A 26,978-nucleotide genomic window follows, 5' to 3' on the forward strand; every position below is an offset into this window, starting at 1 on the left:
CCCAAAGAGAGAAATGTGCACCTCGAAAGGGGTTCACACCTAAGAATTTGTTTTAAGTCTCTGAAGAGACTCAGAACTTGGCTGTTTCAGGAACTCAAGGAACTGTGAATACTTTGGCAACTTTCAGGGGTGGACTAAATGCATTTCACATACAGAGATTGTGTAGGAGTCTTAGGGACCGGGTGAATGTTACCGTTCCTACGGAGATGTCCCTCACAGCCTAATGTGCTCATAACTGAGCCTTTTCCGAGCTGTGGATGACTGGGGTGTTATAGCTGACTGGCTGTTAGGCGAGAGGATCTGGTAGGAAGAGTGGGTCACTGAGAGTGTGGCCGCAAAGTGTGGCCGCAAAGTGTGGCCCAGGGCCTCTCTGCCCTCTCACTTTCTGCCATCAGGAAGCGAACAGCTTTTCCTCTGCCATTTCCCTCTGCCGTCATTCTGCCCTAGATCTGGTCAGCAGTGGACTGTAACTTTAAGTCAGAATAAACCTCTTCTCCTTAAGTTACAGGTGTTGAGTATTTTGTTCCAGCGACAAAGAAATTTGTAAGACATCAAAATTGTAATTTAACCACAAAGAATAGATCTTTCACTCAGAAATTCACATACCATGAGACTGACCCCATTCCTGGAAACTTTGCTTCAGCCTTTGGGGAGGCCGCCCAACACTCTTCACCTCCTGCGCTTGAAACATACATGCAAGAGTAGTTTCACGAATGGTACTGACAGTTTCCAAACATATAAAATAAATGTAACCCTGCAGCTAATGGTTACAAGCTTATGAAATACTAGCATAGACCTAACAGGCCCCAGGTAGAAATATGTGAAATTTCTAAAATTTGTCAATAGGTGGCACCTACACACAACAATTCCCATTCTCCAGTTCATTACTTAATATAAATTCTCGCTTCTCAAAAGGGTTAGCCAGAAAGAAAGTGTTTGCTTTTATTTTTATTTAAATTCATGTGGCTTTAGTAATTGTTTCTTCTTAAGAAGTCTTTTTAGTGCTTTATTTGGTCATTTTCACTGGTTTTTATTTATTGCCAACAGCTAAGAAAGAAACTTCAAGACAAATAAGAACACCTTGTCCACAGAAAAATTCACCTGTCTGCAGTTTGATTCCAAGTTTTACACAGAGAAACACAGACAGAGGCAGCAGGCACAGTCCCCAGGTGAGTCCTGTGCGTGTCTACCAGCCTGGTCAGGGATTTGGCACGATTATTCCTTTCTTCAGAAAGTGGTTTCTTAGTGATACTTTTGGTTTTTTATTCTGCGATAGCCATAGCTGATTCTGTCACCATTTTTGGTTTGCAGATTATGTGCTTTATGAGGCAAAACATAGCAACACAAATATTTAAATTGCTCCCACATTTTACAACCTCAACTGCTGTATTTTATATAAAGGCTGCAAAATGAATATTGTTACTGATGCAACTGAATGTCCCCTGAGGAGTCCTGCTTGGGGAAATCAGAATGGAGCAGTTTGAGAAACCGAAATCACACACTGAGAAAGGTAGGGAAGAGAAGGATCCTCCCAGGGGTTACAATTTCCATTCTTCTTTCCATGCTGGAAACGAGCAAAGTGGGGATTTTTTTAAAAATTACTCATATGGGAAATTTGATTTTCAATGTTATTTGGACATAATATGTGATATGTATTTAAAAGACCAACAATGCAATTTTAGTTACTTAGGTGAAGAACTTGTATGAGCAACTCAAAAATAGTTTACAAATATTACTGTGTGTTAAAATACAATTGCTTACTTTGCTGTTCTTACTTTGATTTCTGTTTACTAGGTGCCTGCAGGTCTTTTAAAATATAACAAAACTTGCTTGATGTCCCCCCAGTTTTCGTGTTTTCATCAGCATTCAGTGCCGGGGCCACTGGCCATCAGTATATTGCACACAGTGCGTCAGTCAGGAAAGGTAGCTGCGCTTGCTCTGCGGGTGGCGATCGCCTACTGAACCAGTCCTCTTCCCGGCGACCCGTTACCCCGTCCTTCTTCACCTCACACTAGAAGAGCCATGTCTAGCACATATGTAAGCGTGCTTCAGTGAGGTGAACGTGAATACCAAGGAGATTTTTATTAAATGGGCTGGTGTTTGAAGCAAACTTGAAACTTACATGTTTCAGGGTGGCATCTGCCCCCAAACATACTTCCTAGGCCAGTTCCTGGTTATTACTCTTCTTGCTGGTAGTTTTGCTACTTTTAATGGGAAGTGCACAACCTGCCCAGAGACCAACATGCCTTTTCATGAGAATAAATTATTCGTATGTGTCTGTAGGCGACATCTGAATAATCCACAAAAGATCATAGTCGGATTTATTTTGCTAATAAATAATAACAAATGTTCATGCTTCTCACTTTGCCTTGGTACTTTTCCAGATTTCTCATATATGTTACCTAATTTGATACCAAAAAGAACACGATATGAGAGCCATCATTATATCTTCAGTCCAACTTCAAGTTGATGATATTAATACAAAATTTTCTGTTCAGTGTAAAGTGTCTTTAAAATAATTACAGTATAATTCAAAAATGCACACTGCAAATAAATTTGACATACTTAGAAAATGTTAAGTACCTGTTGTATATCATTACATTTTCCATAATTGACTAAAAGCCGTAGCTAGTTAATTAGAGTTTAACAATGTGTTAATGATTTAATAACTGCTAAGTCCAGTGTGGAAGATTTGGGGAACAATTAATGCTGTATAACTGACAAAAATAATATTCTTGAACCAAAGAATATAAGTTAATTAACTTTATCTGAGTGTTTATTTGACCATTCAAAAGGAATTTTTTAAATGAGAATTTTAAAGTTTCAAAAATTGCTGAATTTTTAAGTATGTACTAGAACACCACTAGATTAGTAGAACAAAAGAAATAGCTAATGCTGTTGAATACTTACTATGGTGTAGGCAATGTGCTAAGCCCTCTCTGGCTATGATTTTATTTAATACAGCAAAATCATCAAGCAGATACCATGGTTGCCATTGACAAAATAGGTCTGAGTTTAAGAAACTTGGCTGAGGTTATACAGGTATCCTCCGTTCCAAAGGCTTCTCATCCTCTGACCAAAATTCACTCTTCCCTGTGTAGAAGGATTCTTCACATCTTCTAATGACAAATGAAAACAAATTAATGCAAAAGAAAATTCTGAATATGCTATATCTTCAACATATTTTAGTGCAATCCTCAGGGTTACCATCCAACTAATATTAATAAACACTGATTGATTATTGGCAATATTGAACATATGAATTTACTTTTTAAAAAGGTAGCAAATAGATTAATAATACAAATTTAACATTAGACATTCGGACTGAATCACCTGCAAAGAAATAGAACAGTTGTTTACCAAGTCTATGAAGTATGGAAGTTGCTCTCACCATAAATGAGAACAGCCCAGGACAAAGATAAATTGGAGAACTGGTTGTTTTTAATCACACTTAAAACTTTCAGAAGAATAAGGCTGATTCCATTCATGACATCAAAAGGACTTTGTGATTTCTCTGAGAGAAAGAGCAATGTAAAAATCAGCGATGTTTTAAAGATTTGAATTGTTGTAAGCAACCTACTCAAAGTGAGTTGAAGCTGGGAGTAACAATATATTAATATGATGCCACTAATACCTTTGCTTTAACAATAGATACTCTTGGAAGTGTGTTAGCGTGTTTTCAATAGGTCTACACAGCCAGCTCCTAGAGTTCTCGATTCCTGAATAAGTCATCCAACGCAAAGTGAGTTTTGAGCCTTAATGAGTGACACATACAAAAGATAGCCAGTTAATCATATATGAGTTGTGATTTTTACAAATAGCATTGAGGTTTCACAACTCATGGATTTCTCTTTATATTTTGGCCAAATCTTAAGGAGTCTTTGAAAAGGTAAAGCTTTATCTTCTGAGGAAGCCATTGCCATCTCCCACTGACGGAAGGAAGTTTGACCATGACTTTGCCATCTCCACTTCCTTTCATGGGGTTCACAATATTGTTCGGAACCGGAGCAAAATCCGAAGGGCAATCTGGTTAGCCGTGGTGCTGGGCTCAGTCTCAGTCCTGGTGTGGCAGATCTACAGTCGCCTGGTCAACTACTTCACGTGGCCCACCACCACAGCCATAGAGGTGCAGTATGTGGAAAAGATTGAGTTTCCTGCTGTGACATTCTGCAATTTGAACAGGTAAAATTTACTCTTTTAATAATAGTTAGTCCTTAGTGTTTTGCTAGTTTAACGTTAACTGGATTATTGGCAGAGTTTCCTGAGGCAGTGTTTCACATATCTAAACCTGTTGAACTTCTTCAGTTGTACATAAATGCACAAAGTTAGGGAAGTAAAAGAGCTTATTGATTTTTTATGTACTTACATTTTCATTCCTTTCATAATTATATGCTAAAGAAGTACCAAACTGGATGATTAAGTGAATAAAGAAGTATTGATACCTGCATTTAAAACTTGTATTAATTACAAAAAGGACACTAATTACAAACAATCACTATGCAGTGTGATAACTGCACTGTAAAATAAAGGTATATGCAAGGACTTCAAAAACACATGGAGCAGGGTAACAGTCTGCATCAATGAGTTTTCAAGAAAAAAAAAAGAAAAACACTTGACACCTGCAATGTAATGAGGAAAGGTTTATTTTAGCTTAAGGCATCAGAGGGGGTAGTTCATGGTTAGCTGGCTGCAAGGCAAGAACATCATGAAAAATAGAGAGAAAAATGAATGAAAAAAAGGAACAGAACCTGAAACAAATGTTATCCAACGTTCAGCATAACAACATGAGCAGAAGAATATCAGGGGAGAAGAGAAAGTAGCAAAACACATACAGACACACATAAAGGTAATGGCCAAAGACACTCCCAATTTGGAGAAAAACATTAATCTGCAGTCAAAAGCTCAGCAAACTTTGAGCAAGATAAATACCAAGATATTTTCAGCTAGAAACATCTGATTGGTCACGTACAAGGAAGTCCAGCAAGAGGAACAGGTGATTTCTCATTATTAACATTTCCATTGACTTGAGATTAGGAAATGGAAAACATATGTGCTGAGGGTAAGGTTTTCTGCACGCCTTTCCGTTGAACTGTCTCATCAGCAGGGGGTTGATACCTGATATCAGAGAACTTTCCCAAGGAATTTAGGGTTGTTAGGCAGGGTACAGTTTCTACAGTAGGTGCTGGGGCCCTATCCAGGGTCTGTGTGGGACAGAGATGATTATTTCCTAACACTGTCCTCCACTGTATGACAAAATCATTTTCAGTAATATTCATGAGCCTGAACAAGTGACAATAATGACTTAAATATTTTTGTTACAATAAAAATTAAAATAAATATGATAGCACATAAATAAAAGCACATAAATAAAAAGGTAATGAGTTTTTCTTTTGAACACCAACCTTTTCTAAAGGACATTTTTTTTTTTTTCCAGTATCAGGTTTTTTTTGGTTTTTTTTTTTTTTTTTTTATCTTTTTCCAGTACCAGGAACTGAACTCATGACCTTGCACTTGCCAGGCAGGCGCTTATGCCACTGAGCTATATCCCCAGCCCTAAAGGACATATTTTAAATCTATTTCATTTATTAATAATAACACTGTATTTCCATTTTTCAGCCCTTCAGTAAACTTGAGAATTGTCAACATTTACCCTCATTTAATATACTAATGTTCAAAAGACCACTCAGCCAATATTTTCAATTTCACTTCACTCAGAGTTTATTAAATTTATTTTATTTTATTTTTGAGAAGTGTCTTTCACATAAAGCAATGGCTGTACAAATAGGACTTAAACTCACAAGGATACATTCAGAAGATTCCTGAAATTTAGAGTTCACGATAAATTCCATAAGTTGCAATATTTTTGATACTTTAAAAATTTGGAATAAATTCTAATGGCTTGCAAATATCTCTGTAGAAAATTTCCACTAAAATAGCTTCATCATAGAATTCATTATAAATTTCCATTATATTTTGCTAAAACTTCTGAAATCTGCTTCCTTCTATTAAAACGAGATGTAAAGGATGTCATACTAAGCACTGGTGTTAATTAACCAATTATTTTTGATCAAGTAATTAGCTTTCTCTCTTCATCTTTATAATTACTGTGCTTTTTTTAATTCCAAATTTTTATAAATGAAGTATATACAAGTGTGTGTTTTTTGTGTGAAAGGATTTTTACTAGAAGGTAAACTCACAACTCATACAAATATAAAATAAATGTGTGAATAATTTTGCCAACTAATGAGAGACTTGGGAAGATGTTGAAATTGGCTCAAAAGGGAATCTTCAGATATTCTTCCCCATTTTCACATCTATAAAATTATCTGTAAAATATGCATTTCTTATTAACACATATAGATCTACATAGACAAACACTGTTTTTGCAGGACTTAATAAAGAACCAAGTCAGTCATCAACTTGAACATCAGATAAAACTTGGTATTTGGGCATATAATTTGGAAAAGTGCATTTAAAACCATTAAGATGCATTAGATGGCAGATCTAGGAAACCTAAAATTTGAAAGGACAGTTTTTAAACTGTTTAAATAAATCGATATATTTTATTAGTATTTTCTCTTACTAGGATCTTAATAGTATATATTAAAGAATAATTCAAACTATTTAAGTAAGGTTTTTTGAAGTGTAATTTGGGTTTAGAAGTTTGAAGTTGAAAATAAACAGTATAAAACAATTTGGTTTTATGATGAATAATGACTCAAAAATTTAATTTATTTTCTTCTAATCTTGTTGAACCTTATTGGTTAAATTTAATCCATGTATTGAAATTACCTTCATGCACTCCACCATTATTAGCATAATAAAAATGTTTTGAAAGAATATTTTAAGATGCCATCTTTTTAACATTTTTATCTATTTTATTAATACCTACCTCCTACAGTTGTAATAATTCTTTCATTTTTCTGCATAATCACTTTGGAAAGAATACAGTGAACCTTGTATGAACCTTGTCCTGTGCAAGATTCCAAACTTCCAGGGCTTTGGCACAAATCCTTGTTATCCTGTCAGTCATTCCAAGTAGAGATGTGAGGTAATTTACAAGCCCCCATCCCTCAGTGAAGAGTTAACCGGGTACTACTTCCTCAGATCTACTGTGAATGTAAAGTGTTCGCTCTTGACAAGATCACCAGGAATAGTCTTGATGAAGAAAAGCAAGGCTATTAAGCACACAGTAGTAGGAAAGACACCACTGTGAGAGAAGCTTAATAATATCACCATTCAACTGGGTATTATCAAAAGGGCAAATAATAACAGATGTGAGAAGGATGGGAAGAAATGGGAGTCCTTACCACTGTCAGTGGGAATGTGAATTAGTACTCCCATTATGGAAAATCAATACAGAGGTCCTTCAGTGTATGAAAAATAGAACTGCCATGTGATCCAGCAGTTGTACTATGTGATTTTCATCCAGGAGAAATACAGTCACTGTTGAAGAAACATCTGCTTTCCCGTATTCACTGCAGCACTAGTCACAAGAGACAAGGAATGGAATGAACCCGAATGGCCATCAGCTGGGGAATGGGTTAGGAAAGTGTGGTACGCGTACAGGATGGAATACTGTTCATTCACAAAAAGAATGAAACCCCAGCATTTGCAACAACAACCTGGGTGGAACTGGAGATCACTGTGTTAAGTGCAATAAACCAGGCATGAAAAACAAACACCACATGATGTCACTCATGGCATCTGGAATAGTTCATGTCACAGAAGCTGAAATTAGAGCAGCGGTTCCCAAGTCTGTGGAGAGTAAGGAAAATGGAGAGATGGGAGGGGTTGACTAGTGGGTACTAAGTTTCAGTTAGGAGCAAAGATTTCTGCTGTGCTATTGTATGGCTGAGTGACAAAAGATAAAATAGTGTATTGTATGGCAATATTCTGAATGTTTCACCATTAAAAAATGAGAAATGTTTGAGGAAATAGGTATGTTAAACCTGAATGTGTGTGTGTGTGTGTATATATATATATATATATATATATATATGACAGCATCACATGTAGCCCAATTAGTATGTAGAATTTTCATGTATCTTCTTGAAGAAATTTGATTAATAGCTTTGAAGGAAAGGAAACACAACTAATCTGGGACATAAAGAAGATATAGGAATGACATAAAAATCACCTGTGACATGACCTTGTAGACCTACCAAGGGTAGACCACATATGCGATCTAGGCCTTCTAGCACCCAGTTTGAAGAAGGAAAACCTGTTCAGTTCCAAAATTTATAATATCCAAAATGTGAAAGTAATAATCACATTTGAAACAAACGTAAGTCATGCTAATAAAGAACAATGTGTAATGCAAGGTAGAAATTGCTTGGAAAATAAGAAAATTACAAAGCAATAGCTAGGTTAAATAGATCATTTCCTGTTGGGTTACCAGGGAAACTCTTTGACAGTAATGATACATTTACTCAACAAATACTTACCTAACCCTCACTATATTCCAGGCACTTTTCTGAACATTTTCAGGAAAAAATAATTTATAACATTCTGAAGTCAGTTATATCAACATAAACCCATTTTACCACTAAGGAAGCTAAGTGGCAAGGAGATGAAATAATTTGGCAAGTGAGATCAATAATTAGCTTTAGCAACCAGGGCTTGATAAAGAAGCAGAACCACCTTGCATGCCATAGAACAAGGGGGCTGTGATGGGGATTGGACCCTGCCTAGTCATACGGCTGGTTAAGTAGTCTTTGTAAGTTCAGTGCCTCTGTTTCTTTGGCTGGGTCCAAGTCAATATTATTCACTACCTGTAGTGGGAAGGAACAATGGATATGCAATGGGAGAAGCACACAGAAAACGGAAGTGCGTGTCTCCTTATCACTGGCTCTGACTGTGATGGTACTGTTCCCTGCAGGATTAGTTGGCGCCTTCACCAGGTTGCATTCTCTTTCCCCAGATCCAGAATTTGAAGAAAGTGAAAGAGACGAGAGTACTGGAAGACCTGTTCCCTCAGCTGCTGCACCCCTGCAGCACACTCAGTCAGCAGATCAAGTCTAATGCTCCGGGGCTCCTGCCCCGTGATGAACATCAGTGTGAGCAGATGCGTATGAGGAAGGAAATTCTGGGACACAGAGTTCCAGTTTACAGCTGAGCACATGCCTACAGCAAATCCATGACAGTTGCAGAGCAGATATGAACCCAGGAACATGTTGTCTAAGAGAAAGTGCTCAACAAGTACCCATTTCACTTCCTTCTTAGGAGGAAGAACTGGGTTCCAAAGATCTATTAAGGTTCAACCAGAGCAAGATGTAGGAGGTATATAAGATCAACTAAAATGTGTGCACAAATACAAGATAAATTCCACAGTGCCTTAAAGATCTTTTAGAAATCCCGTTACTTCTTATCTCCTATAAATAAAGGACAATGTAGAAAATATGAACAGGTTGATGGAGTCCAGATGTTTGGTTTCTTCTGGACAATTATAAGTTTTTGTTGCTCTAACTGTTGCTTTTATTCTTCCTGATAGGTTCAAAGCAGATGCTGTAGCCAGATTTGGCATCATTTACTTCTTATGGAGTATTGTATCCAAGGTTTTCCATGCTCAGGAAATCAGTGCCAATTCCACCGGCTCTCAAGAGGCTGTTGATTTTGTAGTGACTCACCAAAACTTCAGCATTACAGAATTTGTAAAGAACAGCGGGTTTTACCTCAGTAGAAGCACCTTGCTGTCATGCAACTTTTTCGGAAAACGATGTGGCCCAGAGGTAGCAATTTGATATTTCCCCAAATATAATCAAGATAATATGTTCCTTTCTTGTACTGTTTCACATTGAGACCATTTCCCTTGGGGGATCAGCCTGCATTTACTCAACTGTTATATTTCATTCGCTCTGCCTTGTCACATCTGCTAGTATAATATCAGGAGCTACGGAGCACACATGAGATAAATTTTCTATTTCAAATAGCTAGACAAGGAAATATAGAGCACAGAAATTTTGATGGCCTTTCTTGGATCACAGTTCTTCCAAAATAAAAAGAACTTCATGAAATAAAGTATTTTATAGCTTCTCATTTATTAACAAACTTATTTCCTGATAGCATTTGTATCATCTTAAAGAAGCTATCACTGTTTCTATGCTTGTGGTATTGTATGAGAGGTGGTAGAAATTGAGAGTGTCCCCACATTAATCTATGAGAATTATTTATTATGTACATAATATATACTGTATATTACACATTTACTCATAACACATAGAATTTTACTTTTCTAGCCTCCCATAGGAGGCTGATTGGCAATATCAGGTCAGCCATCATTTCATGACCAAATCACTGAGGCCACAGATGGGGTAGGGAGAAAGAGATCGGCCCAGCTTACACCCTCTGCTCACCTCTGTTTTGCAATTAATCTATATTTAAGACAGAGTGTGGAATATCCAGAATCTATTAACTAAGAGATTTTTAGGTAATCTGATTCTCATACTTCCTGTATTGGCAATTCTGTAATCTTCATTTGCTAAATAATTCTAACTAAACTTTCAAGTTTATGATTCTAGGATGCAATCCTTATCCTTTTGGTTTCTCCATTAGCACACAAAAAATACCCGACAGACAGCAACAGAGACAAAGACAAAGACAAAAACAGAAATGGCCTAAACTCATTCAGAAAAGAAGTTTTTCCATCTCCTTGTTGATTAGTACCGATATGTTTAAACTCAACACCCGAAAATTTTGTGTTAGAGAAGATTTTTCAGTTGTGTATTACAGAAACCAAATTGTAGTAAGCTGAAAAGTAAGATAAATTAATTGGTTTGATGAAGTTGACAATTCTAAGTGTAGGAATGGCTTCAAAAAATGCTGCACCAAAGTCCTCCAAGAATATCATTGTGATATCATAACTCTGTTGGGCCTCCTCCCACACAGAGCCAAAATGGTTCGCAGCAAACTTGGGCTTTTCTTATCATAGGTTAATATTCTTGTGTCACGATCCCATAGGAAGCTGATGGGCAATATCAGGACACCCACCATTTCATGACCAAATCACTGAGGCCACAGGTGGGGTAGGGAGAAAGAGATCAGCCCAGCTTACACCCTCTGCTCACCTCTGTGGGGGACGGAGGCTGGTAGAGAGGGTGATGGGAAGATCCATGGGTATTCCTCAAACAAAAACTGATGAAGCAGCTCTCCATGGGCAAAGACCTGATCCAATAAATCCTTGGTAAAACTTAAAATAAGTAATTTTATAAATGCTAAATCATGCTTAGTTATATATGAAGACATCTCCTATAAAGAATTGCATGCAGATTGAAAGGCACACATTAAAAAAGAACAAAATTTATCATGAAATATACACATCAATCATGAGGCTGTCTATTCATATAGATACTTTTGCATTCTTGTTTAGAGATCTGGGACTTTAAAAAATGTTGTAGAAATTTAAACGTTAGAAGTGAGGAAGACACCAAACTAAATTTGTTTTGTTTGACTTCCTTTCATGTTGGAGGATTTTAAACACATCTTCACTGAATACGGAAACTGTTTTACTTTCAATCATGGTGAAAATATCCAAGAAAAGAAGAAAGTGAGTGTGTCTGGAAGAGGCTTAAACTTGGTGTTCGACGTCCGCCAGGTACCAGATTTTTTTTTTAACATAGCCAGGGTTTGAAAAATCACCTAGAGGCAGGATTTCAAAAACAAAATGAAAGACAGAATAAATTATTCTGTCAGATAGACCCAATTAATTGGACATTATTTATTTTTCTCACCCAGTCCCAGTGTCCTCTGAATTTTGCATAACTAATGATGTAGAGATCAAGAAACGTGACATTTTCAGGCATAACCTGGAAACTCTTAGCTGTACTTAACTCCTGTTATGTGATTCCAAGAATTGCTCCTACCAGAAAATATGGAAACCAGACACTTCTAAGTTGTAATATATACAGTTAATTTAAGATGACTCTATGCACTTAATATTAGTAATATATAAATAGGCTTTTTCCAAACCTAACTTTCAGAAAGTTATCATTGGCCTAAGAAATTCTTAGTGTGGAGACCTGGGAGGTTGGTGTTCAGACACTGATGAAGCCCAATGGTGGTACCAAGGGTACAGGCTGAGCCCCCACTGCAGGTCAACACTCACTTCCTGTCCCGAGCAAGTACTTATGCTGTCACACAGGCAAGATGCCCTCCACTACCATGGATTGATAAATGAGGGTTCTACAATGCTGGTAGATTAAGCATGAAAAAAAATCACAGGGACAGAGATGATAAATACACACTGAATCTCAGCAAACCTCCTTCTCCTCTGCTCTACATGAGTGAGGCCATTGGCTATTTTAAAAGAATTTCTGGTAAGGTACTTTTCATAACTTCCTCCTATATCCTATTTAATATATTTCCTTTATTGCCAAACACAATGTACACTAAAATACCTTTATCTACCTATATTTGTGTAGTATGTGTGTGTGTGTTTGTGTGTATTTACTAATATTTTCAAGCCTTTCAAATATTACCCCTGTGATAATATGGTACCATACGGTCAGTTATGAATTTCACAAGCTAGAATTCCCAAATACTTTAATGGTGTCATTAAACTGTACAAATTTAGTGCAACACCCCATAAATAAATAACACTGTGATATTTCCCCAGAGTAAGAATGTATTTCATGGGGGGTTACAAGAGCCCATACAGAACAAGATTCTGAGTTACAAATGGAGCATTAGCATATTTATTAAAGATAATTACACAAGCAGTTGATCCATTTACTGAAAAATCAATATATTCTCAAGCCCACTCCTGCTCTTTTTAACCTAAAATTACAACTAAATTTTCTCAAATTTCTCCATCTCACATAGGATTTATATCAAAGAAGCACTGGTGTTAAAAATTTATTTAAATCTTCACTCTTATGAAAATAAACCTGAATTTTAAATAAGGCCTTGGACTTTAATAGCAAAAAGAGGGCCAAGTGCTTCTCTAAAATGTGTGGACTGCAGAGAACACCCCAGGAGCAAGTGGCTAAAAACACCTAGGTGAAGAGCAGCTGGAGAAGAGGAAACCTTTCATGGGCATCCCATGAATGTCTAGTGTGTCTGTGGGAAGCAGTGACCTCTGGAGAACGCTCAGAGCTTTGGAGCTGTGACTCAACCATGAAAGTAGTCTCTGGACTTTCATTTTTCACATTCTTTATATAAAAAGAGATTGAATCCTAATAATAAATAATTGACTTTAGGTAGATTAAATGCCATCGTGAGATGACAAGACTAAAACCTAAACTTGTGTGGAACTGATATAAGTGATTTGTGTTTTGAATATGTGTCTTCTGTTTCAGGAGGAGTTTACGGATAGCTCAGCCCTTGGTTTTGCTGATGCAGGGATTGTCTTTGCTATTCATTCACCTAAAAAAGAACCACAGTTCGATGGCTTAGGCTTGTCCTCACCCGTGGGGATGCATGCCAGGGTGACAATCCGCCAACTAAAGGTGAGAGATGTGGTGCTGTGGGGCTTGGGGGGACCAGGAGGTGTGGTGAGTGTTTGAAATACACAACTAACACTCTTTTACCAGAAACCCTACTCTCTCATACCTTTAAACCACTGGAAGAAATACCAAAGTTCCTTTTCAGGTGCATACTTTGTCACAGTGAATTTATACGTACAGCTGGGAAGCCTGTCAAATCCTAGGCAACTTAGAATTTCTCTGGAAATGGAAGGCTCGCTAACTGGTATACACCTAAGTGACCGAGCTGAGCGTTGTCTCAAAGACCTTTTGGGAAGGAAGAAGTTAAACAGGGAAGAGCTTGCAATCTGGGGGCTAGTCTAGCCTGACTAGCAATTTCCAGCTATTTGCCCAGTAGTTGCCTTAATTAACTTTCTTAAATTGCCTCCCCCCCTAGAACAGTTAAAGGGGGCATGGTGGTGGTATTTCTCTTTCACAGTTGTCTCATGAAGTTTAAGTAACATAAAAACAACATTCACTTTTTTGTTTAGTACATAATAAGTACCCAGTAAAGAACATTTTTTGTAATATTGCTTGCTATTTCATGGCTAGCATTAATATGGTAAAATGACATTTACATAAATGACTTTTTCCTTGTATGAGTTCATGTTTTAAATTATCAGTTTGAGCTTCTGGATTAGCATTTGGGGTAAATGTTAAAACACCACTGTAAAAGACCACTGTTATACTTAATTCAGGGATTTTCGGGTTCAGAGAGCAGGCAAAGCCGGCAGACACAGTCAATTTTAAAAATTCAAAGAGCTCGAGGGAAAAGTACAAATATATATATATCAGCCTCTGATGGAAATCAGGCAGACGGAGTGAGAGAAATTTGAATGTAGTTTTCATTTTCTCTTAAGACAGTTCACCAAGAATATCCCTGGGGCGAATGCAAGCCTGATATCAAGCTGCGGAACTTCAGCAGCTATAGCACTTTCGGTTGCTTGAAGGAGTGCAAAGCCCGGCACATAGAAAAGCAGTGCGGATGTCTGCCTTTTATGCTTCCAGGTAAGGACAGAATGACAGCTTTCCACCTCAGTATGTCTAGTTACTTTGGCACAAAAAAGGAACTTCAATAAATGTTTTCTCATTCTCACAAAATTTTAGTCTAGAAAAATCAAGTACTTGCCAAATGTCTCAATTGCTAATTTTGTAAAATTAAGTTTACTGGTACATTTTAGGTGTACATAATAATCACATTCATCATAGGGAATTTGCAAACTGTACATGATATAACTTGATTCTTTTTTTCCATTCCCGTCCCCTCCCTTCAGCCCCTGTTCCCCTCCTTCTTTACAAAAACTTTGATTCTATTTTATTCTTTCCTCACCATTTTTTCCTTTTCCCTTCCTTCCTTTCTCAAATGATAATTTGGAAATTTGAAATCTCAGCATCACAGCAGAAATTTCTCGGGGAGAAAAGTGTGCCAACAGTGTGGGTCCTCGGCTCTTATTTCTAAAGGTAAAATCAGATGCCCTCACATACTGAAAGATGCATATCAAGGTTTCCTTTTCATTGAAACATTATTTACTTACTTTTAATTTATTATTCTGTTGAGACTGGGTCTGGCAGATGCCAAACTCCTAGACCCAAGTGATTCTCCTATCCCTGCTTCCTCAGTAGCTGAGGCTACAGGTGTGCGACTACACCCAACTCCAAGGCTTTTGTAATTCGAAAGAAGAGTTAGGAGGCCTGTAAATTCTTATTCATCCACCCTGAAGATCGCACTGCTAGGAAATTCATTTTTGTGACTGTCTCGGCCACTTGAAGTCCCCTTTGCATGAATCTGGAAACCTTTCCAGAAGGCAGCAGAGAGGAGCAGGCTTGAAGGAGCTGGTGGGGCAGAGAGGGGATCTGACCCAGGGGCTCATCTCAGTGTGGCCATTTCTCACGCAAGTGGTGTCCCCTCCCTGTGCTGGACCTCCCTGATGGGGTTATCATAAGTACTTACAAAGACTATACTTGGTTTAAAATCCCTGGCACAGAATATAGCCTGTGTCAGTGTTGAACAGTTTTACTCGGGTTTTCTTCCTCCCCCACTCACAGCTTATCTACAAAGAAGGGCAGTCTCCTTTCCTGGCTAAATCGGCTTGCGTTTGCCACTGTGGTCCCGGCACTCCACGCTCCTTCTCTCCCTCTCTTTCTTGTACGTGCTCAACGCCTCACACATACCTTAATGCCACTCCTTCCCTGGTAACCGCGCTCTCTACCTGCAAAACACTTCTCAGGAGTTTTGAATCATCATTTCCTGCTTTCAGGAACTGAGGTGACCTCTTTCTGATCCCTGGGTTCCGTAGAACTGCAGGCTCACAGCTCTGATTTGCTGTTCTGAGTCGTACTGGCAAAATTACTGAGAATAAACCTGAATAGAATCACACAGCATAAAAACTTTTATATTTAAATGTTTATTATCTTATGCAATACAAACTGGATAATTAATATGGGTGAGAAAGCAAGGCAGATGCTGCACAAAACACAAAGGTGACATTCTCATGAGCTTTCAGGCGTATTAAGTGGTTTCAGTACTATTATCCTCTTTGTGTAGAAACTCCAATTTCTCTCTAAATGTACATATAGATGAGGTAGGTGAGACCTACAGGCCTGTAACAAATTATCTAAAGTAACTCAGAAAACAATTTGGACAAGCAATTCCGCAAATCAGCTTTTAGATATGGGTCATTCCCAAAGCTTCACTATCTCTTATCGTGGAAGAAATAGTAATGAAGGAGGTAAGACCCACCTTGGAAAAATGATACTGGAGACAAGCATTTTCTTCTGCTTTTCACCTTTTACAGTTCCTTCACAAGGAACATTTCCTTGCAACATTTCACACATTTTCTGCAAATGCTAAGTGCACAGCCTCTTGGTTATCCACAGGATTGCTGGAATTAACCACAGAAACCAGCGGGTTACAGCAGTGAACAAACGCTCTGCTAAGGTTCAAGGTCTTAGAATCAGGCCTGGGATTGAACTCAGCTCAAATATGTATTGATTTTATAATTTGCCTCAAAATCCACAATAAATCTTTGGCAAGTATTACTATGTATCTACCTTTACCCTAGTCACAAAAAGGTGGTCCATTAAGAAAGTGTGTTTTCGTGTATGTGTGTTAGTCAGCTTTCTCATTTCTGGGACACAATAGGCTACATGAAGAATTTAAAGGAAGAGAGGATTAATTTGGCCCACGAGCTGAGGGAATTCAGTCCATTGTTGCCTGGCTCCAAGGCTGGAACATCATGGAAGAAGGTCATGGTGGATCAAAAGTGCTCCGTTCATGGTGGCCAGGAAATAGAACAGGGCAACAGTACCAGAGGAAGGGGCCAGAGTTGCATTTCAGTGACCCTCTCAGACTTACCCAGAAGTGTGCTTCCTAATCCCTTAGGTCACCCCCAACCCAACCGAGAGGACACAGTAAAGCCCAACCACCACAATATGTGATGGATGGATGGATGGATGGATGGATGGATAGATAGAGAGAGAGACAGAGAGAGAGAGAGAGAATGCATGGATAGATGGATAGATAGATAATGGATGGATAGATGGATGGATAGATAGACAGATAGATGATGGATGGAGAGATAGATAATGGATGGATGGATAGATAGACAGATAGATGGATAGATAGATGATGGATAGATAGATGATGGATAGATAGATGGATAGATAAATAGATAGATAATGGATGGATGGATGGATGGATAATAGATGGATAGATAGATAGATAGATAGATAGATAGATAATGGATGGATGGAGAGATAGATAATGGATGGATGGATAGATAGATGATGGATAGATAGATGGATAGATAGATAATGGATGGATGGATAGATGGATGATGGATAGATGGATAGATAGATAGATAATGCATGAATAGATGGATAGATAGATAATGGATGGATAGATGGATGGATAGATAGATGATGGATGGATGGATAGATAGATGATGGATAGATAGATAATGCATGGACAGATGGATAGATAGATAGATAATGGATGGATAGATAGATAGATAGACAGGTAATGCATGAATAGATGGATAGATAGATAATGGATGGATAGAGGGATGGACAGATAGATGATGGATGGATAGATGGATAGATAGATAGATAGATAGATAGATAGATAGATAGATAGAGCAGGACAGAAGCTACACATAATCTGCCATGATCCCACTAGTGGTAAAGTCTTGGATAAGTCACTTTCTGAAGTTTAGCTTCTTCATCTGTAAAATAACCATTCCCACATCACAAGATTGTGAGCAGAGTCAAATGAAATGATAACACTTAAAGCCATTTTATTTTTTTTAATCAAAGTGAAGGCACTGTGCATGCTATTCCTACTGAATTATATAGTCAGAGGGAAAGACATAAAAACATCTTACTTCCTCTCAACATGTGCTTTCACTAAATCCCAACATGTCTTAATAATTATCTTATAAAGGAATAAGTGTCCAAATGGATACATGAATGGGTGGGTGGATGGATGGAAAGCAAAAATAGGTGACAGTTATTCTTGTCATTAGGCTGTTTAATTTATAAAATGTATAATCTCGGGGCTGGGGTGTAACTTAGTAGTAGCGTGTGTAATTAATGTGAGTGAAGTCCTGGGTTCAGTTCCCAGCACCAAAACAAAAAAACAGTCTCTTTATGCTAAATCTATTATTTTTAAGGAAATGGAGTAGAATGTGAACTACATAAGTACTACAACTGCGTTTCTCCAGTCCTTGGTAAGTGGCTAAATTTTTTGGGGGGGTGCTTATGTTACAGGTTAAGTTACTTAAAGTAATATAAACCATTAAGTTATACTGTGTGTATATAGCACAGAAATAGACTATAAGAGAGATTTTTAAATTATTGTTAACCAGTGGCTTACATAAACATTGACAGATAAATAAAAAAAGAAAAACTTCTTCCGATTTCAAGACTTCAGTTAAAGATACAGAATGACAGAGTAACAAGAAGAGTTCTGGGTTTTACTTCTGAATCTTTATATTGTGTTTAAATTTTGGTTTTGAAAATAAAAAGAAAAATAGGAATAAAACACGCTTATTGTGAATATATCTAATATTAAAGAACAGAAAATAATCACCAAAAGTTAGTTCAAGCTGTATAATTTTGGACATTACTCTTTGTTTGAGAACCATTCATTTCATTGTATGTACATTTTATATCTAAACTTTTTTGCATAAATCGAATCAAAACTACTCTTCTTACATACTATTTTTCTTTTGCTTACATACCTACCTTAACCTCCAACCAATGTTAACATTCTAATGTATTCTTCTACAACATTCTCCGTGTATAACTTATTTATGACTTTAAGTCACTGGGTGCTTGTTAAATGAAATATTATTACATACTCTTCTATAAAAAGCCATTCTTCTAAACCATTGTTGAAATAGCTCCAGGACAGCAGGAGTAGATTTAACAGGTTCTTTTTAATGGTTGTAAAATATTTCAAGATATGAATGTAAGTGGAAGGAATGTTATATTTTTCTATGGCTCACAGCTTACATATTGCGAAGAAATGACACTGATGAGTGAAAGAGATGGAATCACGTTGTCTAATTTCTTGTAATCCAGCTGCAGAGAGACCTTGAGGGAAAAAAAGAAAACATGTGTGTGATCCTTTGGGGACTGTGATGGTTACAGGCCACAACAACGCATGTGTGAGTTTGTGTATGTGTCTGTATATAAGTGTACAGGTGTGTATCTCTCTGTGTAATAGTGTGTATGTGAGTGTGAGCATGTGAGAAAGAAAACATGAGTGGCACTATAAGAGTATGTATGTATGACCGCATCTCTGTGTATGCAAGTGTGTGTGTGTGTGTGTGTGTGCTTGTGAGTGCGTAGAACTGTATGAGACATGTGAGCATGTATGTGCACCAGTGTGCAAGAGTGTGAGTGTGCATGTGTGGAGAGAAAGAGTGGTAGTTTCTACCAGTAGTTTAACAGTACAAAGGGATGCAGTAAGAGTGATGCTCTCCTAGAGAGTAGAAAATTGGCTGTCGACTCACGGTTTTGGTGAAAACAGGTTCACAGGGGCGAAGGATTTTAGTATCAAAGCTTACGAGTGAGTCATGGCACAAGCAGGCAAAGGCAGGTGTGCAAAGGGCACCAAGGACAGACCCTGCCACCTGCAAGGCTCTTCCAGAGCACAGTGGGTGACAGCGGTGAAGGCCCTGAGAGGACAAGGCTCCCTGAGCAGTCATTGGTCCACCGTGAGAAACAAGCCGATGAGCAAGGGCCACGCCCTTGAGGCCAGTACACATCGAGCCAAGCATGAGGACAACTTCAGCTTAACCTAAGCCAGTTGCTTCTGGAATTACGTTTGAAAGTTCCTCTCAGAACGACACAAGACCAAACAACTCCATCTTTCTCCTATCCAAACAGCTAATAACTTTCGGAAATGACCCAGAGACTTCCCGGAAGAATTTCTTACCGCTAATAAAGATCTGAATTCAGTATGTCTCAAGGAATTCAAAGATAACAGCTCTGATATGGTTTATATCTCATTTCCTTGGCTGTATTATGGTAAAACACAAACACCAATGCAGAAAGATAGTGATACAACTTGTTGACCACAAGTTTGGAACACTGGCATTGAAGTTGCCACCAACTTTATGAACCTCGGTCCTCCCCCCTGTGATATAACCTGCTCTTCCCTGTCCTGATTTTCATTTCAGACCACATAGAGTTGAAGGAACTCTGCACCATGGGAACACACAACTCCAGCTGCCCTGTGTCTTGTGAAGAGACAGAATACCCTGCTTCCATTTCTTACTCCACCTTTCCCCGACAGAACGCTCTGAAGCATCTTTCCAAGAAGCTGAACCAGAGCGAGGACTATATCAGGTGATTTTGTTAGTCTTATAAACTATGTATAATTCACGTGAAGTTTTTCTTTGCTGGAGACATTAAAAGTTCAGTAAATGAAACATGTATCCATCAAGGGAAGCATGGCTGATGTCACTGAGTTAACAGTGAAAGCACAGAAATGCGAATTTAGGTAAGATGATGTCTTCCACCCCTTCCTCTGTGGGAAAACGAAAACGGTGGTTGCTGGACCCATTTGCCCACGGTCACACCTTCATCACCTCAACGGGGGCAAGAACCATGCTGACGAGGTCGGTCACCAGTGTAAAACAGGAAACGCTCCTATCAGGGTATTACCTAGCTTGAGTCTTCCAACAACTGTATTGGTAGATGGAGCGGAAATTACCACTCTTTTGCAAAACAGGAGTTTGAAGCACATTGGATTTCAAGTAATTTTCTAATTAGTGGCTTAGAATGAAGTCATGTTCTGGAACTTTGACTCTGGTTTCCATGTTTTTCACAGGGACACACGATTCTGATTTGTCTCATAAACTGAGTATTAAATTAGTTCTTCCAGCTTAGAAATTTTAAATCAAGCTTCATGAAGAATTCTTGTTTGTCCTTTTTTTCCAGTGCAAGAGAAAACATTTCTCTTTGTTTTTTTATTTATATTTTTAGGCCTAGGATCTGAAATAATAAAAATAGTATGTTGGTATCTGTGTCTACATCTATTAAATAAGTGCAAACTGATTTTAAGTTGCTTTATTTTTACACAGCACCTTTATACAGTACTATAGCATGTTTTAATTCAGCTTTGCCCTAGAATTTATGTTAATAAAAGAAAAGTTATTCCATATAAATACATAAAAGACAAAATGACTTTTCCAAAAATAAAGAAAAAAAAAGGATTTTCATTAAGATAGGGTTCGTGGGGTATTGAAATAATCAGAGTCAAAAAGTAGAGAGAGCATAAATTTTCAACTACCTTTCCTTATACTGCTGTCTCCAGAACAGATGTTTCTTTATACTCAATTCCACTCTTACTGTAAAGGGTCTTGTGCCATTTTCTATGAGTCCACGTGTGTGGTACACAGTGCCTGCACTCCCTGTGTGGCCTTGGTACCTGCACAGGGCACAGTTCCATTCCTTTTTCATCCCGTCCCCTCCTTTCCTCCCCTCCTCCATCTGTTTATGCCCGTCCCCTTTTAGAAAGCTCCATCTCCATTCTTCCTACGACCACCTTTTATTTCAGCCTTGTTGTACTTGGGTTTCTCATACAAGAGAAACCACGTGATGTTTAAGCCTGCCTGTCTGATTTGTTTCACTCAACACTATGGTCTCCAAGTGCAGCCATTTGCCTGAAAATGACTCAAGTTTATCTTTCTTTATGGCAGCATATTCCACTTTAATATGGGAAACTGATTTGTTGTAGTAGTATGTCTGCTGCATTTAAATACAACTTCGTGTGACTTTGGGATTTTAGAGATCTCCTGACTTCCAGAATTATTGAATGTGAACAAAATGTAGGCAATGTATCAGAGCATGCTGGTAAATCAGAAAAGAAACCCATGTGCTAAACAGGATAATCCCAGGAATATTACTTTTAATCATATTTTTATAGATAGTTTTCCAATTATGATAACATAACTGATACATGGGAATTGGCTGTGAGTAGTGGAAGCTCTTCCTAGGAAGACTAATGCAAGTGGCAGCTGCAGAGCTCACTATGGAGATGAGGAGAAGCTTAGCCCAGCTGGAGAAGGCAGGGTGAACTGTGAACTGTGGCTGAAGTCAGGAGATCTCTTTAGTCAGGAAGTGAGTTGTTAAAATTATTCTACAGTTACATCTTGCACCTAGATGTCCCCCTAAAGCCTCATGTGCTCATAGGTGGAGCTTTCCATGGGTGGCTGGATCTAGACCGTGTGCTGCAGGGAACAAGGATGTAATGCTGGGGTTGATTCAGGGTGCGATGCTAGCATTCAGGATGCCCCTCTGAGTGCTACCGCCCTACAGGTGGACAGTCAGGACACAATGTAATGGGCAGAGAGAGGGCTGCGGTCATTGCCGCTCGCCATTTTGTTCTCCGCTACTCCCCTGCTTGCTGCTTCCTGTTTTCTGCCCACCGTGAACTGTGTCTCCTCTGCCATGCCCTCTGCCTTAAAGTCAGGAAAACTATGAACTGAAACCTCTACAGGCGCTGAGCTACAGCAAACATTTCCACCTTCAGCTTTGGGTGCCAGGTATTTTGTCTCAGCGATGAGAAAATGAACTAAAACAGCCACTTCACACATTTTGAAGATAAATTGTACAGGACAGTTTTATGCAGCACCATTTAATTCCCCTTAATATAGCACTCATGTTAAGGCACCTGGGAGGGAGTGTTTTAGTGTTTGGTAACATAGCGCTCATTTTTTTATCTCTTTGTCTTTGTTAAAATCCAGACTTTATTTTATTTGTGCTTTTCCTAAGGCAACCACATGTTCTTGGACTTCACTGAACAATTTCACTATCACAGATTCAGTGAGATCCGAATGCCTGGGCCGATCAGCTGCCTGGGAGAAGCTGAGAAAATACCACAATGTTTTTGTGGGAGAGGCATTTATCTTCTTAGACACAGATGGATAATGCGTGAATGTGATCATGAACACTGTGCTTGGGAAATTAAACAATATTATCAGTGCACATGCAAATTAGGAGCACCATGGAAGACAGAAATATTGGAACATTACTAAAATTTATGTGTTTCCAAGACAACTTTATGATTTCTTTCACTTTGGCAACTGCTTTATTATTTGTAAATATAACAGTGTTCCCTGTTTGTCTTGTTAAGTATTGTACATTCTCCTGTTACCCAGGGTTAAGCCAATGGAAATTAAGTACACATATTAATGATACATTTTGAATTAAGTATATTTGGGAATATTGATTTCAAAGCTGTAAACAATAAGGAGAGTAATTTATAGCCATGCCCCTTAGAAATGTTAATGAACATTGCATAATTTCAGAAAACATGGCTAATAGGATTTATTCTTAATGAACAATTTTACTGCCATTTGAAAATCATGAAGTGGTTGGTTGGTTCTCCCTTTAGTTTATACTACAGGTAATATTTATTAATTATTATTTATTATTAAATATTAATTTAATAATTAATTAATAATTAATTATTAAATTAATATTTATTTCTTGGCTTTCTCTTTAATCTGTTGCTCTTTCTTACAAATGCATTGGGAATTAATGGGTACTTTTGGACTTAGGGATGCCTCAGTGTATGAAAAAAAAAACCCTGCTGTGTGTCTATTTCCTCTGGGATGGAAATGAACAGTGGGGATGTACAGTCATATCAGGGGACTCCAGGTGACGTGCCAAGAAAGGTAACAAAAAACTGCCCTGGAGAAGCCAGAGCCAGAGTCAGACAGGACTGTTATCAAGGCTGGGGATTGTGATCAATAAAAACCATCCTAAGAAGGTTCAGTTGAACAAAGACCTAACGTGATGGTTCTCAAGAAGCTGTGAAGAGCTGGAGGTGGTAGCACATACCTATAATTGCACTATTCTGGGAGGTTGAGGTAGAAGGATTGCAAGTTCAAATCCAACCTGGGCAACTTAGCAAGACCTTGCCTCAAGTAAAAAATAATAGAATGTCAATATTAAAAATTCAATGTGGAGGTGTAGCCCTGGGTTCAATCTTGGTTACTCCCCACCCCCTCAAAACACACAATCCAGGCAGAGGTTTCTTTAGAGCACCCTGGGAAATCTCAGTGGCACAGGAGTAAGGCCCATCAGAAGTGTCACAATTTGACAAGTTGCAGAAGTATAGTTTGCTTATTGTGTGAAGCAGAGAAGGTGCATGGTATCTTAAAGTTAGAAGCAGAAGGACAAGCTCAGAAGCTATTAAAAATCCAGGGAGATAGTGTGGAATTTTTGGCAAAATGGGAAGAACAAGCAGGGCGAGAGTGGTAGTCTCCGGCCGTGTCATTAAGGTGAGGCAGACAGGATTGGGTGGGGGACTGGTGGTGAAATTTTACATTACAGACATAGGAAATATCAAGGGTTAGACTTGGAATGTGTTAAATCAATAAACAGCCGAGTGGAAAAACCCAGAAGCAATGGAATAGCAAGGTCTGGGCCAGAGCCAGGGTGAGGGCTTCCTTCCCCGTGTGATTTTAACACAGCACTGAGCCACTCTCCCAGCAGATGAGGATTCCTGAAGACATTAAGGAGTCCCCACTCAAGTGCATCAGTGACCAAAAATAACCTACTGCGCACGGCCGGATGCAGAGCTCTCTGCCAGTCCTGTGCATACATTGTTCAATTTCTTCTCAGCATAGCCCTGTGAGATCAGCTTGAGAATCCTGGCCACAGATGAGGGAACCAAAGCTCAGGGGAACAGTGCAGTTTCTCCAGAGTAACAGAAGTAGCAAAAAAGGAACCAGGATTGAAATTAAAGCTAAATATGTATTTCACTATTTATAAATACTTTACTGATCAGATGTGGATAATTAAGGTCTCCTTACTATTTCTCAGGAATGAAGCATGAAAAAAATCAATTGTGAGCAAAGATTCTTCTCCCCCAGGCTCCAACATAACAAGGGTGTCTTCCAAACGCCGTTACTTGGGGCTAATATTGAACACACATGCCGTGTCTAACTCAGCAGTCAATAGTGTCAGATTCTAGAATGGACGTTGCTTTGCCAAGTGGGAGTTAAAAGCAGTGCTGACAGTCAGTGCTAACTCTGTGTTCGCCCCCAGACAGAATCTAGTGAACATTGAAATAAACTACAGTGATTTAAACTATAAGACAACCCAGCAGCAAAAGGCAGTCAGCGTGCCCGAGTTACTTGGTAAGTGTTGCTCAGTTGCTCCTCAATTTTCCGTCAGGATTTTCGCCCCTTTGGTAGTCAAGGTTTAACTTATTCACGGAGAAAAAAGAATCACAAGTGTTCTTGTCGTTTGGCAGCTGCCTGAGTCCGGGCTTCCTGCTGTCCTTGGACAGCATGGGAGACGACCCCACAGGGGGTCCCTGATGAAGAGGTGGCTGAATCCTCGCTCCCCTCAGAGTGACTACTGCAGAGGTCACCAGAGGTCACATTCAGCCTCCTCACCCTCCACCCAGAGCTCCACTGGGGAGGGTTAAAGAGAAATGGGCAAGCAAAACCAAGCACTTAGGGCCCCACCACTGCTCCCTCCACCACACTCCCTGCTGACCTGGATGTCCGCGTGTTTAAAGAAGGCTTGCAGGGTGCGGGGTCCAGCCTTAGGTCAGGCAGACCCCGGAGAGGGAGAAAATGTACAATTCTCAACAATTTTAAGAAGCCAGTACCGGAGCTTTCTAGTTCACAGACACAGAAAGGGAAGGGGGATGTGCAGGGGTTGGCTGGGGAGCTAGCTTCCAAACGATTTCCTCTGGGGAAAGCAAACCATTTCCAGGGGTGGATGGCCATGGTGAGTGTGTAAACATGTGGATGGTCTTCACACCACAGAGTCCACACTCAAAAATAGTTAACAAGGGCCAGGGATGTAGCTCAGCGGTGCAGCGCCTGCCTGGCAAGCATGAGGCCCCAAGTTCAATTCCCGGTACCAAAAAGGAAAATAATAAAAAAAAAAAAGTTAGCATGAATTTTACTTTATATATATATATATTTATCACAATGAAAAATACAAGCAAGATTAATACAGTTTTTAAAAACTTTTAAAAAGCAGTGCTTGCCCCAGGTGTGGTGGCACATGCCTATAATCTCAGCACTGTGGAGGCTGAGGCAGGAGGGTCACTGTGACTTCAGGCAAGCCTGGGCTACATAGTGAGTTTAAGCCCAACCTGGACAACACGGCAAGACCCTGTCTCAAAAAGAAATTTAAAAAAAGTAGTGCTGTTTTAATGTATGTAGGTTAAATGAAATGCTATAAATGTTCAAAAAGAAGTAGTTTAGACACTCGCACTCCAAACGGCCTGGAAATTAACTTTCTGCAAAGCAGTGCCATCTGGTGATGCCATCTCTGTGCATCAGTTTACACGTGGAAATGACCTTGCTACTATTTGGGACTGTTTAGAGTTTAGTTTGTTTGTTTTGTTTTTGTTTTTCTTCCAGTACCGGGAATCGAACTCACGACCTTGAGCTTGCCAGGCAGGTGCTGTGCCGCTGAGCTAAATCCCCAGCCCTTAGAGTTTAGTTAGATTGCACATGTTCCAAAGTTGTTGAGATATATTTTCAGAAACAGACTTTATGTTTGCTTTCTCTTCCTGCTTTCTGGAATTACTTGAATAAATGCTATTGCCAGATATTATGAATCATTAGTACTTTAATGATGCCAAATTTTAAAATAATGCAATCACTCTATTTTTACATAGTATCAGTTGTTTTGTATTATATCAATCCTCACTTACATCAGTTACCTTTTCTCCATTATTATCAGCTAACTTACTAGCTTCAAAGAATTGAATTTCCAATAATATTTACGTTTTCATGAAAAATAATGACTGACTCAATTTTTGTATCACTTTTTATTACAGCAGATGTTGGTGGTCAGCTGGGCCTATTTTGTGGGGCCAGTGTGATTACAATTATTGAAATCATTGAGTATATATTCACCAATTTCTACTGGCTGTGCCTTTTCTTTTTGCTGAAGATACCTGAAGTGACCCAGTGGCTTCCTGCATCTCAGAATCATCCTGGGAATAAAAATAGGATAGAAGAATGCTAA

At 38.7% G+C, this 26,978-nt stretch overlaps 1 protein-coding gene across 1 annotated transcript; it reads left to right on the forward strand.

Moving 5' to 3' along the window:
* The first annotated feature begins 1,470 nt into the window (after window positions 1-1,470).
* Window positions 1,471-26,978, forward strand: Asic5 (acid sensing (proton gated) ion channel family member 5). The gene is made up of 10 exons (XM_005400949.1): window positions 1,471-1,510; window positions 3,876-4,182; window positions 9,494-9,731; window positions 11,468-11,593; window positions 13,296-13,445; window positions 14,321-14,468; window positions 18,131-18,187; window positions 20,147-20,315; window positions 25,029-25,120; window positions 26,788-26,978. The coding sequence occupies exons 1-10, from the start codon at window positions 1,471-1,473 to the stop codon at window positions 26,976-26,978; spliced, it is 1,518 nt and encodes a 505-aa protein (XP_005401006.1).

Source organism: Chinchilla lanigera, unplaced genomic scaffold, assembly GCF_000276665.1.
Source record: "Chinchilla lanigera isolate Chin_1 unplaced genomic scaffold, ChiLan1.0 scaffold00070, whole genome shotgun sequence".
Taxonomy (NCBI): Eukaryota; Metazoa; Chordata; class Mammalia; order Rodentia; family Chinchillidae; genus Chinchilla; species Chinchilla lanigera.